The sequence below is a fragment of the Drosophila ananassae genome, chromosome 3R (genome assembly GCF_017639315.1).
Source record: "Drosophila ananassae strain 14024-0371.13 chromosome 3R, ASM1763931v2, whole genome shotgun sequence".
NCBI lineage: Eukaryota > Metazoa > Arthropoda > Insecta > Diptera > Drosophilidae > Drosophila > Drosophila ananassae.
In genome coordinates, this window is record NC_057930.1 from 27,921,875 (window position 1) to 27,932,536 (window position 10,662).

Genomic DNA, 10,662 nt, shown 5'->3' on the forward strand with positions numbered 1-10,662 from the left:
CAGAGCCGGACAGCGGGAAGTTGGAGCTTCGGAAGGTTACAATGCCCCAACGATCAGCAGGGGGAGGAGGCCAAGACTCGTTGAGTGCGCCCGCCAGCTGTGCGCCGAATTGGCTAGCGGCAATTATTCACATTTTCATTCTGCCAGAAGATTTAAATCTGTGAAGAGCAGCTGTCTAATCTGCATCGTGATTGTTGCTTGGAAAAGTTCAGGGTCATTATGGGTTAAACACCTGCATTACCCCTGCGGCTGCCGAAGACGCCTGCAATTCGTCTGAAGTCGCGTGTAACTAATTATTAATTAGATGTAATGGAAAAGGCATTGGGCTTGTTGGGGAAATTACTGCCTGCTATTTGCTTCTTTGAATTTGGCGGTTCTTCAAGCTAAATCGATAGTTCGGCTTATCGATAAGTCACTAGTGTTGAAAAAGACTTAAAATAAACAATCCTGACAACCCTGGTCGGATAACAACAAAAGAAAAGGCCCACAACATCTGTGAAAATATACAAAAAACAGTCGCGATAATAATCCACAAAAAAGAACACCATGGAACTTCCAGACACCTACTACAGCAAGGATGAATACGTTGAGACGGCAAGTGTTGGCACAGATACACTGCGCCTTCCTTACTTTCCAACAATTGATGACCTCATCTTAGTATAACTATTATTTTCGTTACAGGCCTCCGGAAACAAGGTGAGCCGCCACACGGTGCTCTGCGGCTCCCAGAACATCGTCCTCAATGGCAAAGTGATCGTTCAGAGCGGAGCTATTATTCGCGGGGATCTGGCCAATGTGCGAGCCGGTCGGTACTGCGTGATTAGCAAGGACTCTGTAATCCGACCACCTTACAAACAATTCAGCAAAGGCATCGCCTTCTTTCCCATGCACATAGGCGATCATGTCTTCATTGGTGAGGGTGCCGTCGTCTCAGCGGCCACAATAGGTTCCTGTGTCTACATTGGAAAGAATGCTATTATTGTAAGTTGTCCATGTAATCTAGAGAAGACTTATCAAAACGTTTATCCTTCAAGGGCCGGCGATGCACACTCAAGGATTGTTGTGTGATTGAAGACGGCGCTGTGCTGCCACCAGAAACCACAGTGTCCAGTTACATGCGCTACACTAAGAAAGGCACCATCGAAGGGGGTCAGGGAAATCCGTACTTCGTGCCAGCCGCCATGCAGGAAGAGATGATCAACTACACTAAATCATTCTACGAGCATTTCGTCCGCACCCCTGCTCCGGCGAGCTGAAAATAGAAGTTAATAAATGCAAGTTCCGGGCTTATCCTTCACCAAAGTGAAGCTGGACACTTGGCTTGAAAAGTTGGCTCCATAAGCTCTAGAAATATTGAAAGTGAATACCGAAACTGCTTAATTTTTTACATTATTTATGAGATAAATATATAAGTATTCTACAATTAAGTAAATTATTTCCTTGCTCTCTAATCTATCAAGCCAGTTTCGCAGTCGTAAGCCTCGTCGCCAATCTCAAAAATCGGAAAACTCATGCCAGTGCGGCGAGCAATCACAGAAGCCAGTTCCTCCGAGTTGTTCTCCTTGCGGGCCTGGATATAGCGGTTAAGTAACAGGACCGTAGCAGTGTTCCGGCAGTTGGAGACCGTGGCGGTAATGTGGAGAGGCGTCTGCTGGCCTTCTGACTCTGCGTTAACGTCAGCTCCGAATTGGAGCAACAGGTGGGCACAGTCAGCGTTGTTCCACTTGCAGGCCGAGTGCAGAGGTGTCCAGCCGAGCTCAGTGCGGGCGTTGGGATCGGCCCGATGCTGAAGCAGCAACTTGGCCATGTCAACGAAATTATTGTAAGCGGCCCGGTGCAGTGGCGTGTAGCCGTCATTATCCCGGGCGTTTACTGCGTCTTCATCCAGTCGAAGTATTTCACGCACTTCGCTTATGCGGTTCTCGTTAACTGCCCACAGTATCATGCGCTCAATGCTGGCTAAAATGGGAGATTTGAAAAAAAGTCTACTTTCATATTTCAGCTTACATTGCGGATTCTTGTCCTCCTCTATTAACTCGTCCGCATCATCATCCCAGCCACTAACGAACATGCCACGCGGCACCTTCGCGTAGCGAAGTTTCTCCACCTGCGATTTCTCCTCATCCGAGTCGTAGTCTCCCATTTTTAAAAGAAATTCAATAAAAAACGAAAAGCTTCTAGTTATTGTTTATCCTTCATATTATTACCGACTTTTCCAATACTTAAAACTGTCATTGAAAATCTATTTATCGATTGTATATCGATACTTATTGCTCTGTTTCTGAAATTTCCCAGCACTCCACATGCTGTCTTGGAAAACAACAAATATAATCTATTTTGTTTACGTTCGCAGAGCTCACTTACGCCATGGCAAATCCGCAGGAGGACCTGCTACCGCCCAGTGCAGAGGACGACGAACTGACCTTACCGCGAGCCAGCATCAACAAGATAATAAAAGAACTGGTGCCCACAGTGCGAGTTGCGAATGAGAGTCGAGAGCTAATCCTCAACTGCTGCTCAGAATTTATTCATTTGATCAGCTCGGAAGCAAACGAAGTGTGCAACCTGCGGAACAAAAAGACTATTAATGCGGAACACGTACTGGAGGCGCTGGAACGGCTTGGATTTCATGACTACAAACAAGAGGCGGAGGCCGTGCTGCATGACTGCAAGGAGGTGGCTGCCAAGCGTCGCAGACAGAGCACAAGGCTTGAGAACTTGGGTATTCCCGAAGAAGAATTGCTGCGTCAACAGCAGGAGCTCTTTGCCAAGGCCAGAGAAGAACAGGCACGCGAGGAACAACAGCAGTGGATGAGTATGCAGGCGGCGGCAATGGTGCAACGGCCACCACAGGCAGACGGCTCCGTAGCCAGTAACCCCGGTGAAGATGACGACGACGAGGATGATGACGACTACTAACGGAAAAACAATTGGTTTCTCTTAATGCACTAATGTAGTTTAATCTTAAAATATATTGCCATAAGTTGTACTATCAGCTAATATCGGCTTTATTTTGCGGCTGATCGTCTTCCTGCTCCGAATGGTTGTCATTCAGTTGAATTTCTACCAATTTGGGAAGCCCATCAGGTGAACTGTAGCTTCCAGGCACATATTTTCCGAGGATCTCAGTGTGGTTCTTCCAGAACTGCGAGGAAATCAAATCTTCGTGCAAAGGTACAATTGCTTGTCTTCCTTTTCGGTCCACCACTCGCTTTCTGAGCAGAATCGTGCCCTTCCGATACATGGCCGGAAGACAGAGCACAAGGCTTGAGAACTTGGGTATTCCCGAAGAAGAATTGCTGCGTCAACAGCAGGAGCTCTTTGCCAAGGCCAGAGAAGAACAGGCACGCGAGGAACAACAGCAGTGGATGAGTATGCAGGCGGCGGCAATGGTGCAACGGCCACCACAGGCAGACGGCTCCGTAGCCAGTAACCCCGGTGAAGATGACGACGACGAGGATGATGACGACTACTAACGGAAAAACAATTGGTTTCTCTTAATGCACTAATGTAGTTTAATCTTAAAATATATTGCCATAAGTTGTACTATCAGCTAATATCGGCTTTATTTTGCGGCTGATCGTCTTCCTGCTCCGAATGGTTGTCATTCAGTTGAATTTCTACCAATTTGGGAAGCCCATCAGGTGAACTGTAGCTTCCAGGCACATATTTTCCGAGGATCTCAGTGTGGTTCTTCCAGAACTGCGAGGAAATCAAATCTTCGTGCAAAGGTACAATTGCTTGTCTTCCTTTTCGGTCCACCACTCGCTTTCTGAGCAGAATCGTGCCCTTCCGATACATGGCCGGAAGGGTGTTGTAGTTGATACCGAACTCCTGGAAGAGCAACTCGTTTTTGTCCGCTGAGAAGGTTCCCCGTAGCCGCTCCTCGGCCTGCTGGTTTGAAAGACCTTTGCCCAGGACAAGTTTCCAAAATGCAGTATTGTAGAGATTATTTACATGAACATCGGCCTGTCGCCAGCTAAGATAGTCCCTTAAATTCTCGTCCGATGGATACAAAACTACCCTTCCGTCAAAGCAGGGAGCGTAGGCCAAAGGCACACTCTTCCACCTGGGCCACTGCATCACGTAGCTCGAAGAAAAAAGGCTGGTAACATAGGTAAGGAGTTTGGCCGAACGCCGCTTGAAAGCCGTAGTCTCCTTGCGAAAAACGAAGGAGTACTCATCGCTCTGACCATAGGCGAGAACAATGTCTCGGAATTCTTGCATCACAGCTGTGGCAGCGGCATTCATTACATTAAGTGCTGTGGAAAATAATCTTTTGTATTTAGCTTGCTTCAAAAAGGTCAGATTCTTTTACCATTTTCATCATTGGGCTTCTCAAAGTCATGGGTCTTGGAGAACTTGTGGAACTTTTTGCCATCAACCCGGATCACAATCCACACGTTGGGAAGGATGCTGTCGTCCTGCTCAAAGGACTTCACATACTCAAATCGACTGCACGCCATTCTGCGAATGGACAGCTCTAGGGAAAATGTTGGGTTTGAAAATTTAAACAAATTATTCAAAAACCCAAGTGAACGCATTTAGGCGACCGCATGAGTAGATAACAGCTGACGACTGCTGTTAGTAAACAGCACTGTTGCAAAGATAGAGGTGGGACTTTAATGTTTTGGTATTTTTAAATAGGTTTCTTAATTTTGGCAATGAGATAAGTCAATATTCTCAATGTAAAAATTTCAATGAACAAAATGGATTTTATTTCAACTTTAATACATTATTTTACGATTGCGAATCATCCATTGACCCGCTCATCTCTTGCGGCCCGATAACATCGATAGGTAATCGGTATCATCACAACAAGGCAATCTAGTTTAATTATGAGCGTAAATTACGAACAAAGTGCCGCCGATGAGCAATTTGCAAGAGCACACAAGGCAGTCAGCCTGTCGGATGACGAGGAGAGTGAGAGCAATGGAGAAGGACTTTCGGAACGGACCCAGGAACCGCCTCCCCCAACGAGCAGCCTGGCGCAGGAGTTCTACGAGGAGCCGGGCGGAAAAGGTGGTGGTGGAGAGGACGAGACGCAGGAGGAAGGAGCTGCCGGCGGAGCGGCGAACACACATGTCGTGGCCACCCACTACAACGAGCTTAAGGAGGCAGGGCGCAAGGACCGGCAGAAGTCAAAAATCTTCTTCATGCGAAACTTCAACAACTGGATTAAGAGCCAGCTGATCAACGAGTACATGGCGCAGATTAAACAGCAGAAGCGCGTCGGCGACGCTCTTCGCGTACTAGACATGTGCTGCGGCAAGGGCGGTGACCTGCTTAAATGGGAAAAGGCATCCATCTCGCATCTCATCTGCACGGACATAGCGGAGGTATCCATTGAGCAGTGCCAGCGAAGGTACCAGGACATTTTGCGCCGAGCCGAGAACTCAAAGTTCAGCAACAAGTTCACCGCTGAGTTCTTCGCGTGTGACTCGACACTAGTCCGCTTGCGTGAGCGGTACAAGGATCCCTCCCTGCAGCTGAATCTTGTATCCTGCCAGTTTGCTTTTCACTACTGCTTCGAATCGCTGGCTCAGGCCGACTGCATGATGCGGAATGCGGCCGAGTGCCTGAAGCCAGGCGGATTCTTTATAGCCACAATTCCGGACGCCTATGAGATTATTCGGCGGCTGAAGGCAGCCGGTCCAGAGACTCGCCGCTTCGGAAACGACGTCTACAGCATCGAGTTCGACTGCGAAACGGATCCACTGCCACTGTTTGGAGCCAAGTACCAGTTTCACTTGGAGGGCGTCGTTGACTGTCCCGAGTTTCTTGTGCATTTCCCTACGCTGGTGAAACTAGGCCGGAAGTATGGCCTGCAGCTGATCCGGCGTTCCACCTTTTCAGAATACTACAAGGAGACCCTGCCCAAAGGTCGGCAGCTCCTGCAGCGCATGTCGGGATTAGAAACGGTTCAAGCCCAACGCTACGGTAGCGATGAACAGTTCTCCCATATTCGGAACTTCCCGGCAACTCAACGCGGAAGACCGCTGGGAACGCTCTCCAAATCGGAGTGGGAAGCAGCCAGTAAGTTTTGGCTATAAGGTTAACATAAAACCACCTAATCATTGTATTTTGCAGCTCTTTATTTGGTCTGTGCCTTCAAGAAATGCAAGAACTCTTGGGATGCAAATGGCAGGCCCGTGTTTGAGTTCGACGACTGAATAGCAAGCAGCCAATTATACGTAAAATTTCAAGTCCTGTTTATGGTGGCCCAATTATTTTAAAGATCTTACTCGAAAGCGTGAACAGATAATTGTATTTTAAGGCATATTGTATGTGAAAGTGTTTACTATACATTTTTAGATTTTCAAATAATCGAAGAGATCTTTTCTAGTTCTTCAGCGTTTTGTAATTTTCAATTTAAGTGTAGCTTGAAAGTTCTCCCTAGAAATTGTTTACCCATTTACACTGTTTAATTAGCCAAAACAAATTCAATCATTGTTCAAAGATTATTTAGAAAGTGAAAATATACAACTACTGTGTTATCTACCTTCTTTATCATGGGGAGCAGTGACCTTATTTCTTTAAAACTCAAACGTATTCAAAACATATTTTTTTACCAAATGGGCCTTAGGTATATGGGCAGAGTTATATTGACTGTAACTGATTATAAAATATTACAGACCTAGATGTTTAATTTTGTTTTGCCTTTTACTATTAATTTATTTTACCAAACCTAAATATTTGTGAAAACTGGATGATTAATCTACAGACTATCCTATCCCCAACAATGATTAAATATATTATTATGTATATTTAATATTTTCTTAGAGATATTCTTTAACCCAACCTCTGGGAACCTGACTCGCGTGTGTAGTTCCGCCGAAAGCTTTGATAAGAACGCTTTCGGATGGCTGAGACGAGTTCGAAACTGGAAGGACGATGTCGGAGCAAGCTTTCGCGGACGGGGCGATGAGAGCGCACAGCTGTTGCTTTCACGGCGACGGCGCCTTTGAAGGACATTGGACAAAGGTTAGTCCTGACGTTTACGTTGCCGGGTCGTGCCTGCGAGCGACCTAACCTGCTCCGCTCAGCTCTGTTCCAAAGCGTTCCGTTCAGTTGGCCCGCCCCGGTCCCGGCCCCGATGCGAGCGAGCGTGTCGTGCCAGGCGACCGATGCATCAATGAATTATCGTAGCTCAAGTGTAAATAAATATTTGATAACGTAACAAAGGTACGGTGGGGGCGGCGACTTCCAGGTGGTCTGTGGAGGGGGGAAAATAACGGCATAAATTACGCCATTGATTGGTTTTGAAGAGACTGAAAACTTTATATTGGGGCAATCAGTTAGCTCTCCCTTTCATTACGGCCCACGGCCACATGCCCCCATTGCCAGGTCCCTATTTTACTCTCTCGCCCAACCACTGCCCCCCTGACTGCTCTTTGTCCATCGCTCCTTGAGATCCCTTGCCCAGTTCTCCAAGTTCTTGTCAGATAATTTCATTATTTAAAGTTTTGCTCATAAAAATCAACTTTGGGTGTAAAGTTTAAATTTGTTTTGCACACACTGACGCACTCGCACACACAGATTGTTTACTACGAGCGGCAGGGTATGCATGTGTGAGTGAGTGGGTGGTGGATGGGTTCCTGGCGGGCGGGCTGCCTGGCTGGCTGGCTGGTTGGTCGGTTGGTTGGTTCGGTTTGCTTTGTTTAAAGTAGAGCGTGCGTATTTATAAGGCAAACAACGGAGCCAGGGCTACCCTAGCTGTTTACGTTTACACACACGACGACTTTTCCTGTCCCCTGGTCCTACGGCTCTTCGTCCCGTCCTTGCCCCGACCCACCTTCCTACCTTCCCCCCGGCCCCGCGTCCGAACATCCTTTACCGCACTCTCTTCACACAACTAACCCACCGCTTTCGGCCAGGTCCTCTCCGCATGTCCTTCGCCACGACTCGCTTTGCACTGATTGGCCCTAATGAATCTTTTTGTTACCTTCTCCATGCGGCCGCCTGCGCATTGTACCATAAGGTCTATGTAAATTAGTTCACTTTTAACCCAAGCATGGGCACAGTTTTTAAAATTAATGATAAATTGCATTTATTTTTGTTCTTAAGGGCATTCTTCCCAAACTTTCTTGAAAAACTGATTTCAATAGGAATTATTTGAGTACTAACCTGTTAGGAACATCCAGATTAGAATATAGTATAGTATAGTTATAAAATATAAAATTTTTAAATTTAACAAGACAAAAGGCTCTGAACTTGTTAGAAATATTTAAAGCCAAGGGTGCACCTAAATTCAAGGCAAGAGGCTTATTGGCCGGATGATCCTGGCCGCACGAGGGTTAAGGACTCTGCCACAATGCCACAGAACTGAGTAATGTGCATACGTGACTGCAATGTGCTCGTCTCTGTGCCTGGGCGATGGGACTCAGCCTGGGCCTGGGTGTTGGTCCTGCCGGGCACTGACAAAACGCAGGTAGGAAATGTGCGGCCTCACAGTACGTATACGCAGTGTGTACAAACAAAATACATGCCGCAATGTTTGTTTTGTAAGCCTGTCGAGGCAAGCGAGCGAATAAGTGTCAGCCTCTCGCTCCCTCCCGCCGTCGTCCTGCCGCCCTGCCTCCTCGCTCATTTTCACATTCTCTGTAGATCATAAAATGCATGTATATGTTGGTGGGCTTTGTTGGTCCTGGTCCTGGTGTGGGTGGGATGGGGTGGTGTGGTGCGGTGCGGTGCGGATTGTGTTTATTCAACCGCATGGAACAATGTGAAAAACGCATGCCAGGCATGCGGCGGGACGGTGTCCTGGCCTGGCTGCCTCCCAGCCCCAGCATTAGGCCCATGCTCCTCATTCTCCTCCTCGTCCTGCTCCTGGAATGAGTCAGCGTGTGTCCATGTCTGTGTGAGCGTTCCGCTATGCTAAAGTTTTTACAAGGATTGCCCCTGGAGCGGGTTGGCTTGGTTAACGCAACAATTTAACACAAAACCGAAAAGAAGGTAAAAGAAATGAGAAGAAAAGATGAAAAAAGCGTTCCACACATATTTGTCCATATATGTGTCCATGTGTATGTATTAGTATTGTATGCGGGAGTGTGTGTGCCCAAGGACTTAGCCGCGCACGTCGGCACCCATTGAAAGCTTGTGAAGATGATGAGCTGCAGCTCATCGCTCGGTAATCTTTTGTGGTTCTTTTCTGGCCAAAGAGAAACTTGAACTCTGCCTTTCAACGCTCGAGTGTTTTAACATTTATCGTGGTAGTTACTCTTGGCTTAGTTGGATGCGGTTTTCCCCCATGCCATCACAGAGCAGAGCAGCGGAGCGCAGCCTCTTTGCCAGGTTGAGGTCAAATGTTAGCTCGGTAATTATTTTCAGTTCTGACATTCAGACTCAAAAATGATTGACAGAATGTCTTGTATAATTCACTTCCCCCAGAGTTTATACTTTGAGGGGAAACAGGTGTGATATTTGAAACTATTTACAAATAGGAATCACTATTCAAGGTTGCCTTTATTTATGAAATTAATTCATATAAACTCAATACTTATTTATTTATTATTTCATTTAACTTCATACTTACTAACTTATATCCTACTTAAGAAGTGCCTAACCAGTGAGCCCCTTAATGAATATTTTTCTGAGCCATATTAACATATTTTCTCAACAGAATAGTGTAGTATAGAATAGTTAAGCTTAAACTTCAAACAAAAATCAGATTTGAAGTTGACCTTTGACTTTCCGCTTCACCTCCGCAGTGCAGAAACTCCTCGCTGAAAAACAAATCAATATGAAAGTTCATTAAGATCCTAATACAGTATTTGCCAGTTTGCGTTTCCACCTCAGCAAATAGGAGCTTTATAGATGCCATCTGACCCCATGAATAAATGAATTCTGCTTCCAATTATTTTGTGGCAAGAACTCGAAGAATGCATTTCCATACTCCCCCGTCGGCCCATAAATATTTGAGCAATTGATTTCCCCAGTTGATGAATTTGGCTATTTCCGTTCGGTGTCAGCAGCCTTGGCTTAAACAACGGGGCTAAGCAAACAGTCTACTCCTGACCATGGAGTCCCCGTTAAGGATGTCAATTGCAAAATTGTCAATTACTTATTCAGAGCCAATTAAGTGCAAACTAATTGCAATGCCGGAAATCAAGTGCGCTATCGATTTGAAAAAATTCAATAATCCCGGAGCCTTGATAAGCTCATCAAACTTGCACATGCCGCCGTAGGGGGTGTGTAGCGAGGACCTTCGGATTGTTTTCGGGTTGGCCACGGGCTCCGCCGAGAGGGGGGCACCGGGTTCCGATAAACATAGGTAACACAGCACAAGTTGCTATGGCTCAAGCTCAAGGCGTGGCATTTGGGCATTAGGTGTTGTAGTTATTTTTTGATGTGCTTGTTGGTGTTGCCGGGGCACGACAAGTCGAGTCGAGCCGAGCCAACAAAAGGTCAACTCGACAAGTGAGTTAAATGACAAGGACCTCACCTTGCCTTGACGGCCTGGCCTGCCCTGGCCTGGTCCCGGCCGAGGACCGAGCACCGAGGCCCGTGCGTGTTTGCATGTTTGAGTCGATTGGCGACCCCAAAAATGAAACTTAACTTTGGCTTTGAATGTGGCATGCAACCCATAATGGTTTCCCTTTCGCTTTCAAAACAAAGCCCGCAGCTCCTTGGTGGAGGAAGCCAGCCCGTTTATGGTAGTGG

The 10,662-nt window shown here is 46.6% G+C and overlaps 5 protein-coding genes across 6 annotated transcripts; 3 read left to right on the forward strand and 2 right to left on the reverse strand.

Annotated features, from left to right (window-relative positions):
* Positions 1 to 439: 439 nt before the first annotated feature.
* On the forward strand, positions 440 to 1,427 carry LOC6497714 (dynactin subunit 5). The gene is made up of 3 exons (XM_001961465.4): positions 440 to 594; positions 682 to 981; positions 1,035 to 1,427. Exons 1-3 carry the CDS (start codon positions 547 to 549, stop codon positions 1,254 to 1,256), a joined length of 570 nt encoding a protein of 189 aa, XP_001961501.1. The 5' UTR covers positions 440 to 546; the 3' UTR covers positions 1,257 to 1,427.
* On the reverse strand, positions 1,377 to 2,230 carry LOC6497813 (ankyrin repeat domain-containing protein 49). The gene is made up of 2 exons (XM_001961464.3): positions 2,008 to 2,230; positions 1,377 to 1,959 (listed from the first exon to the last, which is right to left on the reverse strand). The coding sequence occupies exons 1-2, from the start codon at positions 2,141 to 2,143 to the stop codon at positions 1,448 to 1,450; spliced, it is 648 nt and encodes a 215-aa protein (XP_001961500.1). The 5' UTR covers positions 2,144 to 2,230; the 3' UTR covers positions 1,377 to 1,447.
* A 38-nt stretch (positions 2,231 to 2,268) lies between these two features.
* Positions 2,269 to 3,557, forward strand: LOC6497715 (protein Dr1). 2 transcript variants are annotated; one of them, XM_044716638.1, is made up of 2 exons: positions 2,269 to 2,708; positions 3,266 to 3,557. In XM_044716638.1, the coding sequence occupies exons 1-2, from the start codon at positions 2,368 to 2,370 to the stop codon at positions 3,474 to 3,476; spliced, it is 552 nt and encodes a 183-aa protein (XP_044572573.1). In that variant the 5' UTR covers positions 2,269 to 2,367; the 3' UTR covers positions 3,477 to 3,557. The 2 variants fall into 2 exon arrangements, with proteins under 2 accessions (XP_044572573.1, XP_001961499.1); XM_001961463.4 differs by lacking the exon at positions 3,266 to 3,557 and having other exon boundaries at positions 2,271 to 3,000.
* LOC6497812 (probable tRNA(His) guanylyltransferase) lies at positions 3,492 to 4,606 on the reverse strand. Its single transcript, XM_001961461.4, has 2 exons — positions 4,319 to 4,606; positions 3,492 to 4,262 (listed from the first exon to the last, which is right to left on the reverse strand). Exons 1-2 carry the CDS (start codon positions 4,542 to 4,544, stop codon positions 3,550 to 3,552), a joined length of 939 nt encoding a protein of 312 aa, XP_001961497.2. The 5' UTR covers positions 4,545 to 4,606; the 3' UTR covers positions 3,492 to 3,549.
* A 161-nt stretch (positions 4,607 to 4,767) lies between these two features.
* Positions 4,768 to 6,497, forward strand: LOC6497717 (mRNA cap guanine-N7 methyltransferase). Its single transcript, XM_001961460.4, has 2 exons — positions 4,768 to 6,036; positions 6,091 to 6,497. The coding sequence occupies exons 1-2, from the start codon at positions 4,839 to 4,841 to the stop codon at positions 6,171 to 6,173; spliced, it is 1,281 nt and encodes a 426-aa protein (XP_001961496.1). The 5' UTR covers positions 4,768 to 4,838; the 3' UTR covers positions 6,174 to 6,497.
* Positions 6,498 to 10,662: the final 4,165 nt, after the last annotated feature.